The 23,698-nt window shown below is 28.7% G+C and overlaps 3 protein-coding genes across 3 annotated transcripts; all 3 read right to left on the reverse strand.

Annotated features, from left to right (window-relative positions):
* Window positions 1–344: 344 nt before the first annotated feature.
* LOC137812855 (aldehyde oxidase GLOX1-like) lies at window positions 345–2,823 on the reverse strand. Its single transcript, XM_068615083.1, has 4 exons — window positions 2,190–2,823; window positions 1,884–2,050; window positions 1,355–1,798; window positions 345–1,198 (listed from the first exon to the last, which is right to left on the reverse strand). The coding sequence occupies exons 1-4, from the start codon at window positions 2,703–2,705 to the stop codon at window positions 478–480; spliced, it is 1,848 nt and encodes a 615-aa protein (XP_068471184.1). The 5' UTR covers window positions 2,706–2,823; the 3' UTR covers window positions 345–477.
* A 2,005-nt stretch (window positions 2,824–4,828) lies between these two features.
* On the reverse strand, window positions 4,829–7,182 carry LOC137812858 (protein SPEAR3-like). The gene is made up of 5 exons (XM_068615088.1): window positions 6,717–7,182; window positions 6,516–6,629; window positions 5,774–5,841; window positions 5,277–5,355; window positions 4,829–5,171 (listed from the first exon to the last, which is right to left on the reverse strand). The coding sequence occupies exons 1-5, from the start codon at window positions 6,927–6,929 to the stop codon at window positions 5,055–5,057; spliced, it is 591 nt and encodes a 196-aa protein (XP_068471189.1). The 5' UTR covers window positions 6,930–7,182; the 3' UTR covers window positions 4,829–5,054.
* A 13,034-nt stretch (window positions 7,183–20,216) lies between these two features.
* Window positions 20,217–23,448, reverse strand: LOC137812859 (auxin-responsive protein IAA27-like). Its single transcript, XM_068615089.1, has 5 exons — window positions 22,492–23,448; window positions 21,494–21,720; window positions 21,001–21,145; window positions 20,619–20,680; window positions 20,217–20,533 (listed from the first exon to the last, which is right to left on the reverse strand). The coding sequence occupies exons 1-5, from the start codon at window positions 22,893–22,895 to the stop codon at window positions 20,496–20,498; spliced, it is 876 nt and encodes a 291-aa protein (XP_068471190.1). The 5' UTR covers window positions 22,896–23,448; the 3' UTR covers window positions 20,217–20,495.
* Between the last annotated feature and the right edge of the window lie 250 nt (window positions 23,449–23,698).

Below are 23,698 nucleotides of genomic sequence, written 5' to 3' on the forward strand. Positions count from 1 at the left end.
TAAAATTCAAATAACGTAGATAATTAGACTTTACACTATTACTTGTGTGTTTATCGATCAGGAAAGATAATTCCTTCCGTTAATGTATTTACGGACTATAAATAACCCAGTTCAAATGGGTATACATTGACACTCTTCAAATTAAATACACAAACTTAACAATTCATTAAATTAATATTTTAATTATATTTATTTTATTTTTTAATATAAAATATTATTATATTATTTTTAGGAAAGTGTTTTAGTATTGAGAGTGTCACATAACTTTTTTACAATTCAAATATACTTAATAAGTAGTGTTACCTATCCATTAATAATATATAAACTTGGGCACTTTCCTTGAGTATACCATACCAATGAATCATTTGAATATTATGATTGTTAAAAGGAATACAACCAAAACAAGAAAAAGCACTCAAACATGAATAGGATTATGAGGAAAATTTCTCATTAACAGTAATCCAAAATAATTTTGCTCTATTGTATGTGCACCCAGATTCCCTTGCTAGGCAAGCCACGATGAACAACAAATAACAAGTAGTAGCCAGGAGGAGCAACCGCATTAGATAGAGGAGCCTCCAATCTGACCCTATAAAAGCCTTCAGTTTCTGTTATGAACTCGTCAATCCTAAGAAACAAGAGCCTTTGTCCCATAGAGAATCCATGGGTGGTGAAAGGTGGCGAATACATGGACACCTGAATATCACTTTGGCTCAATCCAACTCCACCTTCCACTGTGAAACTAGTCTCAAAGAAACCACCATATGTCAGCTCTTTCTCAGAAGCATCCTCGTTAATTTGTGGCCTATACATGTCAAAACTGGGGTCCAAGTAAGGAGGAGAGAAAGCCTCAACTCTAGTCTCAGTTGGGAACTTGTCCACATCCTTGTAGGTATTGTGCGTGTTGCTTCCAGAAACCCAAATCTTGCCACTGGGAAGCACTGTGGAAGTAGAGTGGTACATTCTTGCAATGATGCTTGGCATAAGGCTTGTAAACCTCAACCCTTTAGGCTCATCTGGTTTGTACAACACGGGTGTGTAGTTAGGCATGTCAGCATCCCACCATGCAGATGTACCCTTCATTGCACCATTGATCAGCAACAGTTGCCCATTGGGGAGCACCAACAGGTCTCCCATCGTTCTCCCTGAAGGCATCAACTCATTCTCCCACTCAGGAAAATCCTCTGTGATCACTAACCTGCAGTGATCAACAACTTTTATGTCACTTTTCAATCACACATTATTACATCTAGTAATCTTAATTGTCTAGTTTGTTAAGTAAGGTTAGGGTTAAACAATCTATCTAAGATTAATTGTGGAGAGACAATTAGATGTGAGGTTTAACGTGTAATACCTGTTACAGTCTTGAAGAGCTGGAAGGAAGAGTTTGGTTGTTTCAGCAACGTGGAAGGCGTCGGGAACGTTGCCGCCGCAAACCATGACCTCCGCCTTGTAGGTGGGGTCGTTGAGGTCAATGGGGAGGAGAGCGGACATGCCAGAGGTGGGGTAGTTGCGGCTGCCTCCATATAAGACGGGAAAGGTGCGAACGATTTTGTGGGAGATGGGGTTGAGAAGAAGGGAGCGGTTGTTGGAGAAGATGAAGAGGTTACCGTCGGTGGAAAGATGGACGAAAGGGTAGAGATTGTTCTCGTCAAGGTCTGAGGTTTCGTACAAGAAGGGGAAGAAGTAAGGTTTCTCGCTCATTCGGCCTTCTCTTGGAACGAACTCATAGCTAAATGCTTGGCGCCCTCCTACCAGAATGAAGTCTCCGTTTGGAAGGATTTGTTGAGTTGAATACCTATTCACAAGTTTGCATAAATTTCAAATCAATTATATATTTCTCTTTTGTGAAAATGGTGCTATACATGAACAAGGGTTTGTACCATCTATCTACTCCTAGAATGTTGTCGTATTCCCTCCATTCACAACCATCACAGTTAGGACCCATGTATCTAATGCTTTTCCCTCCACTGTTAAAACCACCAGTGCTCACGAAGGTACCATCAGGTGCAACCCCTCCACTCGAGCACCATGGATCTCCCTTTGCTACCTGCCACCAACTTAATTCTTTTATCATTCTTCTTTTAACCCAAGAAAAGACAATAAAAAAAGGAAAAGTTTATATCATATGCAATTTTTTTATGAAATGAAAGTCTAATTATGATAAGATAACAACAAATGACGCACACCTGTAGTGGCCTAACTAGGTTTGTCTCGATGTCATATTCGACTGCATGAGCAAAACAATCGAATTTGTCCTCATTGGAGCCTGCATCTCTGAATGGAACACATGGAACCCCTTCAGGTAATTTAATTCTAGAGGTGCGATAAACTTTGGCATCAAAGACGATGATCTTGTTTGTGGGTAACAAGTTGATGTGCATGGCTGAAACACCTGCATTTTCTGAAATCAACTCCCAGTTTCCAATGGAATTTACCACGAATGGACCCTTAGGTTCTTGAGCAGGTTGAGGGAAGGGAAAAGGTGGATAAAAGGGAACAGGTGGTGGCTCAGAAAAGTAGGGATTTTGAGGAAATGATGATTCCTGCTCCTGCACTTCGGGATTTTGAGGGTTACTGAATTGTTTTGGAAAATGGTGAGCATCATCATGGGTTTTGTGTTTGTGCTTTTTCTTGTGTTTGGCTTCAGCCACCACAAGGAACAAGATAGTGCAAACAAAAAGAACCTTGAGGTGGTTTGCCATAATTGGTATATGTGAGGAAGTTTAACAAAGGAAGCACCAGAAACCGGCGTGTTAAAGCCCCTGTGGGCCTCTGGTTTCTGGTTTCAGGTTTCTGATGATTCCTTTGTTAATTCTTCCTAATTCTCCCTTTCATGCATGACCTTTTATATGGTTGGGTCAAAGGCATTTCCCAAAATAGAAAGTGTTTTAAAGGAGCCAGCTGAAATATAGTCACACTTTCTTTTTTAGTTAACATAATAATGTACTAAATTTATAACCATCAACTCCTTTAGACCTCGTTTGTATCCTTGGATATACCAGATGATATAGGTTAAAATTTCTATTTCTATTATTGTGTATTGTTTAAAGGTTTAAAATAAGATGATAACTATTTTCATTATTAGACATCTATATGCAATAAAATTAAAATAAATATATATTTTATAAAATAGGTGAGATAAAAACTAAAAGAAAATCATTAAATAAAAACTAATTTTAAAGATAAAAAATAATTAGATAGAGACTAAGTGAATTATTGATATTTAAATTAATTTTTTATTATTAATAAATAATTTTTTATTATTAATAAATAATTTTTAAAGTGGTATCTAAATCCTTGGTACCTATTAATTAGTTAAATTCTAAAATTAGTAACTAATTAAATATCAATTAAAAACTATTTATAAAAACTAATTTAAATATTAATAATTTAGTTAATATACTCACTATTTGTTTTTATCTCCAATCTAGTTTATATTTAATAAGAGATATGAGACATAAAGATAATGAACCACTAAATAATAGGTATACAATTCTTGATTGAAGCTTCCTATAAATATTTTTGTTAAGAGAAAAATAATAAAAACTTAAATATATTAAATATAATTATTTTATCTTTAAAAAAATGGTTTGACTTCTGGTTTTTGTAATTTTTTATTTTTATCACGCAATTTATTATAATCCTATAAAATATTGTTTTTTAGCCTATGTAATATTTTATTAATTTTAAATTAGCCCCTTCAATTTTTTTTTAAAGATTAGAAGCAAATTATTTACATGTATTTTTTTATTAAATTAATTTATATTTAATAATTTTTTAGTCATAAATAATTAAATTTCTTTTACTTGGTTAATACTAAATACAGCTGTTTTCCATCATTTACCTGTGGAGGTTGATTCATTGACACCCTACATAAACATATAAAGTAGGGAAAATTTGCAAAAGTGGGAAAACTTTATGCTGCCATTGATGCTAATCTTCATCTTCATAAACAGCCAGGCATGAACACTGTTGCATAATCCAGCTCTTCTTGTGGTATTGACATGACCATTGTCCCCCACAGCAGCTAGATCTTGTAACCATTGACACATCTACATTATTATGTCTTAAGTTTTCGCCTAATAATTATATCCATCTTTTCCATACCTAAACTTGCACTTATTAAAGTCCTCATCACTCTGCAAAACCACGTTAACAAAAATACCTAACACTTCCTTCCTATTAAAGAAAGTAACCGACCAAATTTTCCATATTTGTCACCACAAACCTTCAACGTTGAATCACATTTCAGTTTCAAAGTCGCATGTGAACATTTCTCTCCCATCAATCTTTGCTACTTTAATCTGATTGAAAACGTGTCTGCTCAATACTGCAAGTATTATGATCGGATCAGCTAATTCAGGATTAATCATTTTTTTTTTGCCTACAATCTATCAGTATAGTGTGAATTGTAATACATAAAATAATGGTCAGAATGTTTTAGCTATGTTAAAATAGGTTATTTGGTAAAATAGTGAATAAGAAAAGAAATACAATTTTCTTTCCTTTTATTTGAAAGAAAAAAATATGTATATAAAATGGAACTTTTCTCTTGTCCGTTTGACAGACACTCCAAAATAATTGAAGGGACTGATGTATGTTGCATTATTTTCCACCTTCCTTGGATCTTTCCTTTCATTATCCACTGTACTGCAAAATATTTGTTTCATTATTTTCATATTTTCTAGCATGATACAAAGCCATCAATTTGTCTTAAATGAGACGGGAAGAGGTGGTTCTTTAACAAAAGTGAGTTGACTTAAAATGTATAAAAAATGAAATAGGAAAATGAATAAAAAGTTAAGAAAAATGTTAAAGACACAGGTAAAAAATAGTAGACTGTAATAAACTTCTAAGAACCAGCTTTCAAAGAAAAAAGAACTGGTATAGGTTGATGGGTTGATACAACTCACTGATCATTTCCTTTTAGGTTAAGTAGATTAACACATATATTGGCTTGTTCACCTTTCGTGCTTTTCAATTCTAATTTGTCAACAAAAGCATTACAATTGATCATATAAGAAGACATCATTGCATTTATCAATGGCAGTTCAAAGAGATAATCTGAGCTCCAAATCTAGTTCTTGAGAATCAGTAAATTCGGAGTTCTGACTGCTTGAACCCACAGAACCATTTCTGAGCTTCCTTGTATTTATGTCTTGCGGGTCCTAATAATAGAGGAAAACATAGTAAGATCGTTTAGAATTTACTGATTTTGGATACAAATTTCTGCATGGAATATCATAGCGGAGCACTATTAAAAATTTCCTTACATTTAGGTTTATAAAGGGTCGAGTAACGTTGGATGGAGCAGAATACTGACTCTCAAAGATGGCGTTGGTAGTTTCCCATCTTTGTTTCAGAAAAAAAAAACACATATCAGCAAGAATTCATCATAAAACGAGAATATAATCTTTTATAAAGACATTCTTTTTTCTCAAGGGCAAGAATCGATCTTTCTTTTATCAACAAAAATAAATATCTCAATCTTTATATAAAAAAATATAACTAGATATCCTTAAATTCAAGAGACAAGCTTCTAAAACAAACAGAACAATATAATTTATAAAAAAATTACTCTACCATAATTTCTATTATCGATCACATGTCTACAATGCACACAACACCAAACTCTTCTTACACTTCAAGTTTTCTAATGGATTTCATATGAACCAATGCTTCAAGACACCAATCCAAATAAAAAAAAACATGCAAACCAGCTGTTGAATGCAAGAATCGATCGATGCATAGCTGGACAAGAATTAAGTACCTTGCTGTATTAGTTTTCTGAGAATCTCCATATCTGATGTTTGTTTTGTGATATTCGGATATGCCCATCTGCACAAGCAAACCATTTTTGTCAAAATTGTAGGATTTCTTCCAATCCAACTCACTCACTTTCATGTGTTATATATATATATATATATATATATATATATATATATATATATATATATATATATATATATATATTATCACATACTTGCACATTTTATGAAAAAAAAGAAAATACAAAAAACTACATATGTACTATATATATATATTGCAACTTGAAACAAATAGATGTGAGATTATTAGGCAACTGTAATCTTGGCTCTCCTCCACATGTTATAGAATGTTTTTGGTCCATTCAGGTACCAATAACTCAAATATTCGTCCCTCATCGCCTAGGGTTAGTCCTTGAAAAGTTGTACTATATACCCTTGAAATATAAAGTAGTACTTTAATTCAAACTCAAATAAATAAAGAGGAAAGTCAGTTTAGAATTAAAATATTTATAATGCCAAGTTTGTATATCACATCGCGTGCTGTGCATTTATATATACTGCCCAGTTGCATAGATTGACTTTTGAGTAAATGTTATTTATTAGTGAGAGAGGTGAAAAATATGTGCGGAACATGTCACCCACATCACAAAAGAATATGAGAGTTAAAATAGGTAAAATTATAACATTTAAAGTAAAAGTTGAAAAGCAATTGGTATATTTAAGAAAAGCCAAAATTGCACCTACCATGATGTCGGGTTGGAATCCATAGGAAGCTGCATATGATGATGTAGGAGACGATGAGTAAGAAAAAGAAGATGAGGGCACCGATGAATATGCTATTTGCACTCTTGGATCTTCCTGCGTGAGGGACAAATGAAACGAATTCAGAAAAAAAAATAATATCTTTAGTGAATTAAGAAGAAGAAGAAGATAATAGAGGTTTACGTTGGTGAAAGTAGAAGGGGAAGGGCCGTGGAGAGAAGGGTGATAGCCACAGGCCATTTGACTGTGTAATCTGATTTTCTCCAATTGAGCAACACCAAGTCCTCTCTGTGGTTGCTTAGGCCTGTCTGAGTTGTTCTTCTTCCCTTTTCTTGAAGAAGAGACACTTGATCTTTCATTTCCAAAGTTTGGTTCTCCCAAATAACTGCTATCCATGCTTGGTTTTTCTTCTGATGTATATGATGTTGGAAAGAGATCTTGAAAATGGAATGGAGAATGTTGAAGTGGGTTTGGTATGAGTTCAAGAAAAGTTTTGTAGGTTGTGATGATGGGAAAGGAGAGATCTGAAATGGGTCTTTTAAACTACTTGCAGCAGAGGAAGTATGTGTATTGCATCGCTGGATGAGATTGTCTACAGATTTCAATGTTATATACTTCTAAATCTTTTCTCTTCTTTCGATCTATCTTCTATCTTATCAACACTTGTATACTTATCTTAAATGACGTGTTTGTATTGAACATCGATACCTATAGAATATTTATTGACAGGTATAACATTGGTAAAACATTGGTAAAGTTTTCAATTCTAAAAATATTTATTGAATTTTTGACAATTTTAACACGATTCTAACACAATTTAAAAAAATAGATTAATTTTCTAAAACTTTAAATTTATTATATAATTTTTTAATATAATTATAAAAATAAATATCAAATCTTTTTAAATCAATCATGAAAAACATCTTTATGCTAAAAATAACTAAAACATAATTATGCACTTAAATTTTTATTATTAAATTATAATTATATAATATATAGATTTATATTTTAATATCTAATATTTTAAAAATTATAAATATTTTCGTACAGTGTTGTATGAATGTTATATAGCTCCTATTCTCTTGGCTCAAGATATTTTTTATATTTTGATTATTTTTATATTAATAATAATGATTACATATGCATCTATTATATACACTTTGGACCCTCTTTCTGATAGGGATTGTCTCCAATTTAATATCTTAAATAAATAATGTGTATTGTGTCATAATGTGCAGCCACGCGCCATTAGGTAAGCCGCACGCGCTGCATAGTGTGTATATTATTAGCTATGGGAGAACAACAAGCCAGACAGAGTCGTGTTATAATAGCCTTATAACAATTATGTGTATGTGTGATGATTAAGTTAATAACAAGATACACGTACACATAATTGTTTAACAAATATAAAACACAATGATGTGTATCTGTTAACAAATCTGTTTTATTATATGTTAGAAGGTGTAAAAGTTAAGAGCTTGAAATGTTATTTAAAGTAATAAAAAATGTTAATACTAAATAAACTTGTTTACTAAATATTGATAGTCAAATAAAACTTTCTAACTATCAGGGAAAAAAAAGTTAGCTAAAGCTACTAGTCAAACATTATATTTTTTATTATTAGTATTTAGCTAAAATGTTATGTTGAAATGAAGAATTTAAATCGGATTCATATTAGTCTCATTTCATTTTTAAGGGTCATGCTGTATTTATAATTAAGTTTGCAATTTAAGTGATTGATTGGAAAATTCTTATAATATTTATTTTGATAAACCTTGTTAGATATATGTTTTGTTGAGATTGGGATCATGCATCATTAGGTGATGTTTTGAGTAAATAGATACCTTTTTAAGTTCAAGTCAATACATACTTTGCATAACATGTACATTGGATTTTTTAAAGTAATATACAACTGAAATATTCTTTAGTGAGAAGGGATTGGTGTTATAATGTGAAATTAATTTTTGTTTTTAGTATAAATTTTAGAATTCATAGGTATTTATAGTTAAGAAACTATTAGAATGAGTTTTATTAGTGTTTTTTTTTTATGTAACACAAATTTTCAACGCGGATTGTAGTATGATATTACAACATTCATGTTAGTGATGAACGATGAATCAACATGAAATATTTTAACATTTTAATTTATACTGGATATTTATTTGTCACGTAAATAACCTATTCTAATAGTTTCCTTGCTAGAGTTTGGATTAGGGACGAAAATCAAATTCATGTAAAAATACAAGGAAAAAAAAACATACACCACAAAAAAATCACTAAATAGAAACAAAAAATAATTAGTTACTATAGTTACTAAATTAGAAACCATTTTAGTGACAAAAAATTATTAATTTTTAAATTAATTTTTATTATTGATAAATAGTTTCTAAATTAGTATTTAATTAACTAAAGTTAATGAATGTTGTTGAACAAATTAAGAAAAAATAGGGATTAAAAGAGTGATTTAATTTTTTTTATTTATATCTCTATATTCCATCAGGTTTGACGCACTTTTCAAAGGTCTAAAAAATATTTTTGAATTTTGGTATGAAACTGATCTTATGATTAATGTTTAATAATAATAAAAATAATTATGATGATAATAATAATAATAATAATAATAATAATAATAATAATAATTATGTGGTTATAGTTAAGTGTTGAGATAGGAAATCTAAGTGAGCTGTTTGAGGCATGATTTGTGGGTCATATTTTATGAGTTGTTTGTGTGGTGGAAAGTAAGAATCTTCCAATTTGTTAGCCAGACATGTGAACCCCTTCAAATCACACCAAAAATATCTCATTATTTCCTTAACCACAAAACACACTACACTTAAACACAATCAATATTCATTCTAATTTAAACTCATCATTTTTAACATTTTTAATTAATTACAAATTGCACTCTCTTTTTTCACCTACTTGAAATTTACACTATTTAATTTATTGCTTTATGTAATTTGTGCTTTTTTAAAAAGAAATTGTGTAAGAGGTGACTTTTTTATCATTAAAAATAAAGTTTATAAATAAAAGTTATATATCATTATTTATATTATTCAAACTTTTGCTTCTCTGAACACTCTCTTCTTTTAACTTTTTATAGGTTTATAGAATATTTTAATTTTGCTTTATTATAAGTTAAAGGAAAAAGTTAGACAATGACCAAGATTATTGAATTGGAGTTTTGGTAGGTGGTTCAATCCAAACAAAGATTGCATTGTTTTTTTTTTTTCTTTTCATTCGTGTTTGATAAAAGGGACATATTGTAGATGAAGAGATTGAGAGTTGATAGCTTATATGTATTGTTGTTGGAATGGATATTGAAGCATACAAATGGATTATTTTTGTTGTTTTCTTCTTTATTTATTCAGAAGTGATGTTATTGGATAAAATAGTTTAAATCATATCTCACCGCTCAAATAACGTTTCTAAATTAAAAAAATAGTATAAATATTTATAATTATATGCAAAAATAATACATTATTTATTTTATTTTTGTCATAGATTAATTGATGAAATTATTTTCAAGTAAGAATAGACAATATCAAATTGAATAAACTACAACTAATTTGGGATAATTACTAGTATTATTAATTAAATTTTCCATGAAGCAGTGCGATAAGATAATTCAGTCTACTAACTCATCATTAATTTAATGAAAACATATAGTTAATTAAAACCAGTCGTGAAACACATGATTGGCCACTTTTTTTCCCTGGAATCAAACTAAGGAATGATAATTAAAAATCTACCGCATTAATTATAATGCTAGAGTGTGCCATAAGTTTAGCTTCTACTTTCTAATATTGTATTTACAATTACTTATATACAAAAAATTAGTGCACGAGTTGGATCTGCAAATTTTTATTCACGCTGTGGTTTAAAAACTGTATTTAATAAAGGGACGTTTAATAAATTTTTATATTTAATATTATTATTTGAAAAATACGTTTAATTTAAATATAACAATATATAACTAAAAAATAATTTAAAAAATATCTTATAAAAATTTAGAAAATTAAATGCACTTGTATAGATAAAATGGACCAAGATAATACCTGAGATTTGATGTAACTATTGTTATTGTTTGGTCGCTCGGTCGTGTTCATTTGTATTTTCGTTCTTCAGTTTTTCACTCCTTCAGATTTCAACACTTCCTCTCCTTAGTTCCTTAGTGCTCGATAAAAAATAAACTTGCTAAAAGGTTATCCGACGATCAAATAAGTACTCTGTATTGAAAGTATATGTTGATAAAAGTGTACTTACTCGTTTGTAGAGAGTTTATTTATAGTATTTAATAATGAGTTATTTGCTTGATGGGTTATATATGTCACATATCTTAAATAAATGAGTGGTTGTTCATTTCTAGGAGTGTCATCCAGATTTGTAGGAAGATATATTTCAAATATATCTTCATTAAATTTATATTAACGGATTTTTCGAGATATTACTTGAATTTGAAAAAATATAATCCAATAAAATATTTATTTACTTATATTTATTGTTAATTTATTCTTTAATGTGATTGTTTAGTTGGTCTCAAACAATACATTAAATAAATTTAATTAAGATTTTTGCTTAAGATGAAAATTCAATTTTATTATATTGGAGTAAAAATGTTGTAGGAATTTTAAATGTGAATAATATTATTTAATAAATACCTAATTAAACTTTATATCACTTTAATAATTGCTAGGACGTTAAAACATGTAACAAACTGTTGTGGTTGATCAAATGATATGATGTGACTTATAATTAAATAATTAAAAAACAGACACACACAGCATCTCATGTTTATTTTTGTCACCATATCACTGATGCGTAAGATTATTAATTAAAAATAATAAATAAATAAAAACAAAACTTAGAAATCACATATGTTTATTGTCTTGGACATTTTTATTTTATTTTATTTATAATAAAACAAAAGGAGTGATTTAATTTTTATTCTGCAACTATTATATATTCAACCTCTTTTTATCCATTTTACTATAATTTTCAACTTTAATTTTATGCATTATATTTGTGGCTATTGTATACATGTGAGTTATTCATTCTTCCAGACTATAAAACCCAATCTTTAAATGTAAAACATATTATTTTCAATATCCTGCACAAACTTCTACTCACTTATTTTTCATTTTTTTTTTCTTTTCTTGCGTATCACTTGCATAGTAAAACTGACATGGTAAGACTATAGTGATATATTTTATTTTTATGATTAGGATATTTAAAAATAAGTTTTTTTTTTCTAATTTTGTATTCTTCTTTTTCTTTTCAATAAGGAGCACAAAATTTAAAGTAAGAGAAGTTGATAAATTTATATTGATTGAGTTTAATTTGAATTTTGGTATGAAACTGATCTTATGATGACATTTAATATTTTAAGATGAGTTTATATTTTATAAGATTAATTTTGAAGTTGTTGATTAGTCTATTTTTGAAGAATTAGAACTTGTGTAAGTGCACAATTATTAGTCTAATTGTGTAGGATAATTTGAAAATATAAAAACTTATGAAGTTTTGACTTTGGCTAGATATTCTAACGTTGATCATTAAATTGAATTATTATATGATTGGACTATTTTAGATATGATTAGGTTATATTATTCTTTAGTTTTGAAGTAACTATTTTTGACTAGTCTAGTATTCCATGAGTTTTGAATTAATAGAGTAGTATTGTTTATTTTTTTAATTGATAAAGTAGTATGTTTATTTAAACTTGTTAAAAAATATATTAGAATTGATAGAAAAGATGTTTTCGGTACGTTTTGTAAAGTTTGAATTGGTCATAATTTTAGTTTTTATATATTTTAATTTAAGTAAGGCATTTTCTCTTTCAAATAAAAATAGATAAAACGAGCAAATATTTCTTTTTTATTTTCTTGTTTAAATAACATTTTATCACTCAAGTGAAAAGAGAGAGTAGAAAATAACTTTTATTAATGCTAATTAGTCACTTAACCGAAATTTATGTGATGAACTAAGTTTATATGTATTTTGTGTTGATATATATATAGAAAGGTACTTGAATAGCACATCCATAAAGTTTACAAGAGATTGAAAGAGAGACTTTAGTTAATTATTTAAAAATTTTTATATTCTATATTACAGTAACTAAATTAGAGACCATTTTAAAAATTAAAAAAAAAATAGTTTTTAAATTAGTTGATATTATTGTTAAATGGTTTCTAAATTTGTATCTAATTAGCTACCAAAGTTTTAACTACTAATTATTTAGTTTCTAAATTTGGTAACAAAAACCTTGGTTGTTTAATTAGATATCAATTTAGAAACCATTTAACAATAATATAAACTAATTTAGAAATAAACGAATTTTTAGTCTTTAAAATGATATCTAATTTAGTCACTATAACAATTAATTATTTTTTGTCTCTAAAAATTGGTTTCTATTTTATGATTTTATTATGGTAGGGAATATGAAATGTTTGAGCTTACAAATAAAATACGCATTAAAAAATTGTTCAGAAGCAGCTGGTGTTTTTTTTTATATATATTTTTTTTAATGATTTGTGAAGAAAAAAAATGGTAATAGAATAATATGTGAGCTAAAACCTTGTAGAGGAAAATCTTGGTGCCTCCTTTCTTGTAATGCAAGGCATCGAATAATTCTATATTGAAAAAAAAGGTCTTATCGATGACATTGAACAATGAACTATTATAGATAACGTGTATGAAAAGGTAACAAGAACTACTCATTTCTGTTCAATTTACACCTACCCTTATTTCTTTCAACAATTTTAAATTGTAAGCACACCATTTTATGCATTTCTAAATTGAAAGAGACTGTGTAATAGGAAAAAAAACATGTGACAAGAAGAAGAAAAAATATAGGGAGAGTCTGTGTAAAAATGGTAACTAAATATGAAATATGTAGAAATATATATCAAACTCTGGGATTCATGTTAACAATTATTCTTCTAATAAAGCATGACAATTATTATTTTTGATGAAATATCAGTGAATCCTTATTCTAATTATATTGTTATATTTAAAAAATTAAATATTGCTTCAAAAAAATTAGATTGATATTAATTTGATTATTTTAGTATTTTCTAAAATAACCCAGATAACATTTTAAAGAAATAATTTTCATTGTAAAATATTACTATAAAGACTGAAGTAAAGATATTCAATCATAAAATCTAGTTTAAAACTGTTATTAATAATCAAGGCATATACTAGAGATATTTCAACCTAGTAAAAAAATCTGATAATAATTAAAAAGAAATTGTAAAAAACATCCAATATATTAATATCCTAATTTCTCTAAACTCAACTGAATATAACAAAATATATATATATATATATATATATATATCACTACAAGAAATTCATGAAATAAAAATCAATTTTAAAAAAATTAATAATTAATGTCTAAATAAGAGACCATTTTAAAAATTAAAAAAAAATAAAAATTTATTATTGTTAAATAGTTTCTAAATTGATACCTAATTAGTTATCAAGATTTTAACTATCAATTATTAAAAAAAGTAAAAAATGCTTAAAATCAGATCAAGGATATAAATTTTTTAATTGACTATTTAGTTATTTATATTTAGACAATGATAGAAATATGATACATATATTATATTGTTGATGAACTTTAGGTGAAATGTTTAAACATAACAATGGAATACAGTATAAATGATATTCAAATGGGATGGTGTATATTTTGTTCTAAATATAAAACTAATCATTTTTAAAAATAATAAATAAGGTCTTTATATATAATATTTTTACATAATAAACACTTGTCAAAAAAAATCCAAACAAAACTTAATCATAAAACTAAATTTTGATATGAATGAAAAAGAATTATGTGATCAATTATGCATGGAAGACAAAGGAAAGTGGAAAAGGACGTTTGGATATCTATTGGTGATTTTGTGGACACATGGAAACTTGATTCGCAGAGCAAAACGATCCCACCCAAAACGCTGTGTATGGAAGTGCAGCCAAACAAAGTTCCCTAACTCAACCAACGGGTCCCATATCTACATAGAATCACTCACAATCCCCTTTTTTTATTAGATTCTCGCTTTATCTTCTTTTTTTCTTAATTATTTCATTTCATTCACACACACACGGGAACTTGAGCCTACCTCTCCTCACGGCTAAGTTAACTCAATATTCAACCCTTTCCTTACACAATTAATGCATCTCCCTTCTGTCACCACCTTTTTAATCTATGCAAAAGATATTATTCTTTCTAAGATCATCCACCCTCATCACTAATTACATAATCAACGTTCACTCCTTTTCATTTCTGGAATTAATCCTTCAATTCTAAAATTAATCTTTTTATTTTAGTTCACATATGTTTGGAATAAGATTGTACACGATTTTAAACCCAAAAAATTTAAATTAGTTAAGAACAAATGTAGTAGTGTATAATATGTTTTTCTCTCTAACGTATACTCCAATGTATATTACAATCTTTTCACTATTCTCTTCGTATTTAGTCTTGTTATTGACCTATTCACGTAATAAATGTTACCCCTTATTCAAGATCAAATATTCAAAATTTCAATCTTTTCACTATTCTCCCTTTGTATTTAATCTTGTTATTGACTTATTCACGTAATAAATGTTACACCTTTTTCAAGACCAAATATTCAAAATTCCAAGATTTCTACTGATTCAAACATCGAATATCTTTAAATACAAGAATGAGTAGATTTCGATTTTTAATTACAATCGGAGCCATAATACTACCACATACTTCTACTTTAAGAAAAATATTATTTTATTCTTATATTTTCAGCTTTAATGAGTCTGTACTGTTAGATTTGATTTCAAAATATAAAGCATACATGAATTTAGTTTTTCTCAAGATTCATCGTGTTTAATTTCTAGATTAAAAATGAACCAGTTGCTTATAAAAACTTTGAAGTGAAGCATGTTTTACAATTCATCAAATATGCTCTCTTTTTTAGTTGACAACAAAGTAACTCGATTAATTTACGCATCTTGGTATAAAATAGAGTCGATCTAAAGCAAGTGGGAAATGCATGGCTCTTGAACATATATTTTATAAACCGAAAACTGATGAGTTTGCTGTCACAAGTACACATAGTTTTGTGGCTACTTTTTTTTTCCAAATAAACAAGTACCTTGGAGTTAAAATCTTGCAGCTATAGATCTCTATTTCTTGAGATGCCACGGAATACATGTTTTGCTTAGGTGTAAGATTTCCTCACAATATATATATATATATATATATATATATATATATATATATATATAACCAGAAAAAGTCTAAAAATTTGAATAAACCTAACTGGAACAGGACCTTGGAAACTACAAGGAAATGGTCGTGAGCACATGGTGAGAAAAATGAAGAGTTGGATTCTTAACCCTAATATAAAAAAAATGGTCCCACTGATTACTTGGAAATGTGGCAATATTAATGTGAGTGGTCCTCCTTTGCTCCTAAGCGTATATAAATAGAGATTTGATTGATTCAGAAAACCAACATCCCAAGTGCTCACATGATCTATCTTAGATATGGTTTCATAGAATTGAGTATGATGATATGAGACATGATTGTATCAGAGATCTTCATTTCTTTTCTTATATATGTACACTGTATATTGATTAGAGTAGTGTCTGCTTAAGGATCAATCATACCATAAAGGACCCTTTTAAGGTATATATATATAAATTTCCATCCCTTCCAGTGGAGGCCATCAGAATAAGATTCCTTTTCTTTATTTTTTTAGTTTTGGTTTGCTATATACTGGGAGGATTCAATGGCACCACTATATTGGTTATTGCCATAATCTTTCGGGGGAATTATAGTATTCCTTTTGCTGTTATCAATGGCACCATATCATCCATTTCTCATGCTCAATTTTTGTCTTCCAAGAAAATCTTTTGCCTCCAATATTGCATCAAACACACGTTCAACAAAAATAAATAACATTCTTTCAAACACACATCGATTGAGATGCAAAGTGGTCCTTTTTCTTAATTGCTTATAACTCTTATATTATTTTGCATTATTACTTATACATCATAAAATAATTTATTTATCTTTCAATATAACTCTTACATGTGAAAGTATATAATAAATAATCTGAGAATAGACTAATGGTAGGTAATCAAATAATAAGTTTAACTTAATCTTATGAAACTGACTTATAAAATAAAGTTTGTATTTAAAGAAAAACATGAATTATATACGGATTATTACATACGGATCAAAATCCATACCTAAAGTCAACATTACATACAGAATCCGTATGTAAATAGATATTATATATGGATTTTTTTCCGTATGTAAACCAAAAGTAATTACATACGGATTTTTTCGAATTAAAGTTTCTTCAGTGACTCAAAAAACTTTAACCACTACATTTAGTCACTACACCATACAACAGAACCAATTTTTTAGTATTATTATGATTTTTATTATACTTATTATTAATAATATGAATAATATAAATAGTATGATTTAATAAAATATATATATATATATATATATAATTACTCTGCTTTTCACGTGTGATTGAGAGTTGTTGTGAGATTAATTTGGGTGTTTTTGAATGAAAGAGAGAATATGCCTTTAAAGTTGTGTTTGAAGAAGAGAGTTGGTGCTTGCTTAGACTATAGGTTTAATGTAACACAATTATCTATAGCACACCAATCCATGATGTCATTCCCATCAATCTTTAATTAAATTATTATTAGAGTTCCACACATGGTGATCCATTATTTTATTGATTATGAGGTTGTTGAATTAATCCTTAGATTTAGCATACCCAACAAAACCAATTCATACTTCCCATAAAGATTTCCTTCCATGCATGCATGTGATCACACTATTCAATTTTCTACCTTCCCTTATCTTCTCTTTGCAAATCTTTATGTCCTTTCCCTTTTATTGCATTCCAATTGTGTTTGCATGACTTCAAAATTTTAATATATTTTTTTCTAAAATAAGAACAAAATCAGACATAACATATATAGTCGTAAACTAATTAATTGCTTCCTAAATCCAGTTAAGTTGATGTACCAAAAATTGTAGTTAAGTGGATTAGGTAAAATCTATGAAAACCGAAACCAATACTGTAGGAAGATCTTGATGCCATGATATAAAATTTTGAATTTTGGGATTCAATTTTAGTAGCTATTCTTACTTAATGGATTATTTTAAAATAATATTCTCTGTTTTTATTGTAAAATGTGCATGTTTGAACTTTAAAATTTCACAATTTCTTTTCCATGGGATGGAAGCCAGAAAAGTAGTGTGAAACAAATTAAGCAGCCAATATATTAGACTAATATTAAAGGGAAAAGACCACCATCTAAAAATTACGACCAAATTTAATCAATTATCATTGAGACTAGTTCGTAAGTTAATCTAAGAAAAACACATGAATATTTATTTCAGAAGGTTCATACAAACTTTCAGTAATAAAAAAATATACATTTAAAAATAATATATATATATATATATATAACTAATAAGTTAATCTCTTTAATTATTTGCTCCAAAGTGTGTACTAATATTTGTACTTGTATCTAATACAAGTAAAGTAGGTCACCAAATAAATAAAATGATAAATTATTTAAAATTTAAAATAATAATATAATAAAAACAGATCTATTTAATTTGATCATAATAATAAAATGTAGACATCTTTATAGACCATACGCGCGAATATATAACAAAATAATATGTATTAAGAATTTATTAATTATGAATTTAGATCTCTTTTCTTATGTTTGGAAGGAATGAAATTTTATGAGTGAAAAAAATTTGATAAATGAAAATGAGAAAAAGTAAAAAGGTGTTTAGATTAATAAAAAAAATAAGCAAGAAAAATAGAAAAAAAATTGGTAAATGTAAGAAGCACAACCAATGTGTCCTCTGAACATTTTGATTCACTTTCTCAATATTTTAGCATGGGAAATTTTTAAATCAAGACCCACCATTTTTATTTTTATTTTTAAATCTTCTTAATAATTCATTTCAACAAAAATAACTTTACGTGTTAATCTTCTCTCTTATTTTCACCTCCTCTCAATTTTTGGTCTATGGAAGTTTCACAAATTACCATTTAGTTTATTTGATAATCCAATTGTACAAAAGTAATGATTATGATTGTGGGAGTATGAATGTCTTATTAAAACATTTATCAATCATTCCACAAACCTATTTTCTTAACAAATTTTCTACGAAATTTAACTAGACATAACAAATTATTTTCTTACGATGATTACTTTCAAAGTCATATGTAACTTGATTTATAATTAGTTGATAATATAAAAAAAATTACACCAACAATAAGGTGCATAGAAATTAACTTTGATTTTTTTTTTTTTTTTGGTGTTCAGTGTTTTTATGATGTTAAATAAGTTTTGAGTAATGTTAAAGTTAGCATCTTAATTTTTGTTAAGCTCAAACTTGAACCCAATTCATTATAGGGCTCAGTTATATTTTGGGCTTTGATGTGGAAAGCCCAATTTATTGTATTTTTGGGCTGTGAAGCAGACGAGCTATTTTACTGTGGTTTGGTTTTGATAGTTGGAATGATACGTGTTATTTAATTATATTTAAAGAAACTTCTCAATAAATACTTCATAAATAAAATAGTTTTTATTTAAAAATATTAATTTATATATAATTTTAAAAATTAAAATTATATTAAAGAGTTCCTATAAAATATTTTAAATATAAATTAATTTAATTATGAAAAAAAATCATTTATTCTATTTTTTCTAAAATATTATAGAAAAACTTTTATAATTTTTTTTTTCTGAAAAAATAAGTAAAATGTTATCATTTATAAAATATATAAAATTGATTGCGGTAAATATAATAAAAGATAAGAGATAAATTGTAGGTTGGAATTTTTTATTTACAAAAACTAACATTAATAACTGATTTTGTGAAAAAAAATAATTGATATCAACTATTTATGTAGAATATGATTTTATATTCATTATCTTTTTAATGTAACGTGTTAAGTTTTATATTGTATAGATGATGTTTTTGAAGAATTCATTATAATATCTATATAAATTCTTTGGTTTATAAAACTAACTTATTTGATTTCTTTTGGAATTAACAATTACAACTTTGGTTTATTTATATGTTTATAAAAAGAAGGTAGAAACAAATTTCATTGATGAAAAATGGACTGAACAATCACACACTGATGATGTTGGAAACACTAATGGTTTTAATCTCAACCAATAACAAAGTGAAGATGATGTTCAGCATATTAAGTGAGGTTCCTAGCATTAATTTTAATCCCAAACAATAACAAAATATTAATAAAATATTGGAGATTTAATGATAAAACATAATGTAATTAAAGATGATTATGCATGACATGAAAAAACTTTAAAATTAATATATATATAGCATTGCAACTTTAAGAGTTGAAAAACTAAAAAGAAATTAATGGAGAATTGATTATATATTTTAAAGTTAAATTGATAAAGATTATAATAGTATTAAAGCTCGACTTAATTTTTTAAAAAAAATGTTTAGTTTAATACAATGTACAAAGATTTTAACTTAAAAAACTATAATTAAAAAACATTTAAAAAGGGAATAAGAAAAATCACATAATTAACTTGATGAGAATGGACATAATTTTGAAAATAAATATTTAACTTTACAATATAAGAGTGGTGAGATGCATATAAAGAAAGTGTGATGTTGTTTTCTTTTGTTTGGCAAGACAAACAAAAAGCTCTGTTACAGAGATACTAAAAAATTTACATACTAAGCCTTAACGAGTGTAATTGAAGTGTGGGAGAAGAAGAAGCTAAAACCTTAAACCTCTACATCAAAATGATATAGACCTTACCCACTAAAAAGTTTAGGACACCCCAATCTCCTATATAGAATTATACATAAGAAATAAGGTATTATATGCTTAAATCTGATCTTTCATCCTTCATGATCACAACACCATTCCTCTAGTTGCGACTTTTGCACTTTTCCACGGCCCTAGGAGCTGCAATAATCACAACTTAGGTCACTGTAACAATAAACATCACACCATAAAACAGATTAATTATTAGAAACAACTTTGGACCTACCTAGCCCAATTGCTTCAGAACTCTTCATTATCCTCAGCCTCTTGCAAGACTCAGTGAACATCCTAAAAGAAAAGTTAGAAATCACTTTAGATATGCTTTCTTAAACAAATAAAGGAATCATGATACTTTAGATCATGATTTATGCTTGGTGGCTTATTATGTTTTATGATTGTGTTGGTTTACTCTGAATGTTGCTAAGGGTGGATTTCTGATGGAATATGGATTAATCGAACTTGAAGAGATTCATATTTATTTATCATTCTTACTGATAAAGAAAATGATAGTTTATTAATCATGATACTTTACCACAAAATAATGTCTAACTATCAAATTGGTGAATCTTAAACATTGTCCTGGAAACTAAAACAGAAATTGCACTTACTCCCAAGGAACATCACCAACTAGCATCCAATCTCCATCCCTGTCTTCATAGGTAAGAACATATTCTGAACCATGAAGAAGATCCATCAATCTACTTTCACTTAAATTTTCTCGACCAGAAGAAACCCCATAAGAGCCACATTGACCTGATCTTGTCAATAAAACATCATTAGAATATGTAACACAATCCATGCATATGCGTGCTTGTTAAACAAACTTCATTTTGAGTTTTGACATTTGATTTCATCATATTTTCCTTTTCAATTGAAACTAGTTACATCAAAACCATTCGATTGAGTCTTCATGGTTACAAGATGCTTGAACCTGTGATATTTAAGTAGCTTGATCTAAACAGATGCCAGATCTAAATTCTACTCTAAATAAGATGTTTTTTCAAAGTATGATTATCTGAAAATTTGTTGATATGCAAGAGAGCAAGTGGCAAGACACACAAAGAGAAGCCAGAAGGTGATAGCAAGTAGAAAGGGACTTACTGATTGTAAAACAACTAAACATCTTTTCAAGTGCCAAAGAGAGTTCCTTGTAAGTGCCAAAACTATTAAGATCCACTTTCCTCAAGTATGGGGCGCCTTCCATGCTGACTTTAACATAAAGGCATTCAGACTTGGCTTCTGCCTCAGCATCATCATTCTTCTGAGGCTGAGAAGCCATTGAGTTCTTCCTGAAAGAACGGATTGGTGGCCATCCCACAACTTGTGCCCTGATTCACACAACACAACAACAACAACAAATTATACAATGATAGGCCCCAAATTCACAAAGGAATATCTACCAAGTACAGATTTGTATCCACATGTCTAGGGTGAAACTTTTTCAGTAACAGGAAGAGTAGAAAATGATAATTGGAGGAGTGAAATCTCAATCATATACCAAAACCAAAGATCACAGACAACCAACCAAGACATCGAAGTAAAATTGTGGAACAACCAAATTAGCTGTAAGATGGTTATTAAATAAGAAAGAATATCCTCTGAATTACATAGAACACAAGCAATAGAACTTCCTTTTAAGCTAGAGGCCAACATGAGAATATAACCAGCAACAGGTTCAGTTTATTTTCTAATTGACTAACAACAAAGTTTTATCCTAGTAGATGGAATAAATTTAAACTACATGGATCACGCAACCTAGTCAATATGGCTAAAAACGAGTTAAAAACCAAAGCTTCTGGATAAATTCCAACTGACTACAAAAGGAAACTGAGAAAGAAAAAAAATCTGCTCATCCACTTACTCAATATCAAAAGAAACATCTTGCATCCAACTTCTTGAAAACACAAAGAAAAAGTATAAAAACTAAACAGAGACAAGACAAATAAATAAAATAATTGCCAACACAAAGAAATTAAGAAGATAAAATAAAACACAAGAAGAAACAATGCAACAAACAAGAACAAAAAACAGTAATCAGCACACACACACACTTATCTAATACTTAATAGCAAGAAACAAGGATAAAGTAAAATATATACTTTGCAGCCGGAGCAGAAATCTGAGGCTTCTTCTCATGCAATGGTTTTGGAGAGTGTGGAACAGTTTCCTTGAGAACAGAAGCACCCAAAGCAGTTGGTTGGTTGGTGCAGTCTATTGCAGTGAGAGTGAGAGACTTGGCAGCACTAACAGTTCCCCTAGGAGAGAACAAGGAAGCATCTTTCCCCAAACCCACTTCAGATCCACCATTCCAGTTTCCAGAACCTCCATCAATGGCATCAGAGAAACCCCTCTTGGCCCCAGACACCACCACAGTCTTAAACACACCCTCCCTCTCAGGTGACTCACACCCAGGCAACCCAAGTCTCAGCTCGGTGGCCTTGAGGTTCAACCCTTCTTCACACCCTCCTTTCATTGAAGGAACCTCTTCCAATGCCTCAGACATCAACTCCACTTTTAACTGTTTCACAACACAAATCAAGAAAGAGAGAATATATGGATTTGAATAGCCACAACTCCACAGTAGAAAGATATATATGCGATGTTATGTGAGTGAACAAGTGAATGAAAGTTTTCTCTCAGCTCTGTTAAGTAGTGTTAACCAATTGCATTGATGACAGGGAAGTGGCAATATTAAACAAAGAATGAGGATGTGGTTTGCAAAAGAAAATGCGGAACTGCTTCCGCTTTATTCCACAATTTTTAAAAAATTCTTCTTTGAAGCCTGTGTTTCCTTTTTAGTTTTTTATAAATTTGTGTGAATCTTTTTGTGACCAACTACTCCGACAATCCACACAAAGTATCCGCCATACTTTCTTTATTTTATCCATTTAAAAAAAACGTGTTACATACAGATTAATACCTAAGCACACTACTTTAATGATGTTCGGAGTTGTTCTAATTTCCCACACAACCAAAAACAAAACAATAAGAGTGCTAAGTTAAAGGATATAATTAAAAACCCAATTGCTTTTTAGAATAATCATTCTGTTAACCATAGTTACTTGTTTTGAAAAGTTTTAGAATTTGTATGAAAAATATTGGATCTGAAAGTAAATAAAGGTGATAGTTTATGCAGATGATATGTAAGATGCCAAAAAAGCAAAAGTGGTATAAATTTGAAAAATTGTTTTTATATAGTTTATAGTTGTTGTTATTATGCTTTGTAGAATGTGCTAATTTGCACGAAAAAGCTAAGATGCTGTTTGGGCAGCTGGTTTGGTTGGAAGAAAGGTGAGACAGTGAGGG

Source organism: Phaseolus vulgaris, chromosome 2, assembly GCF_000499845.2.
Source record: "Phaseolus vulgaris cultivar G19833 chromosome 2, P. vulgaris v2.0, whole genome shotgun sequence".
Taxonomy (NCBI): domain Eukaryota; kingdom Viridiplantae; phylum Streptophyta; class Magnoliopsida; order Fabales; family Fabaceae; genus Phaseolus; species Phaseolus vulgaris.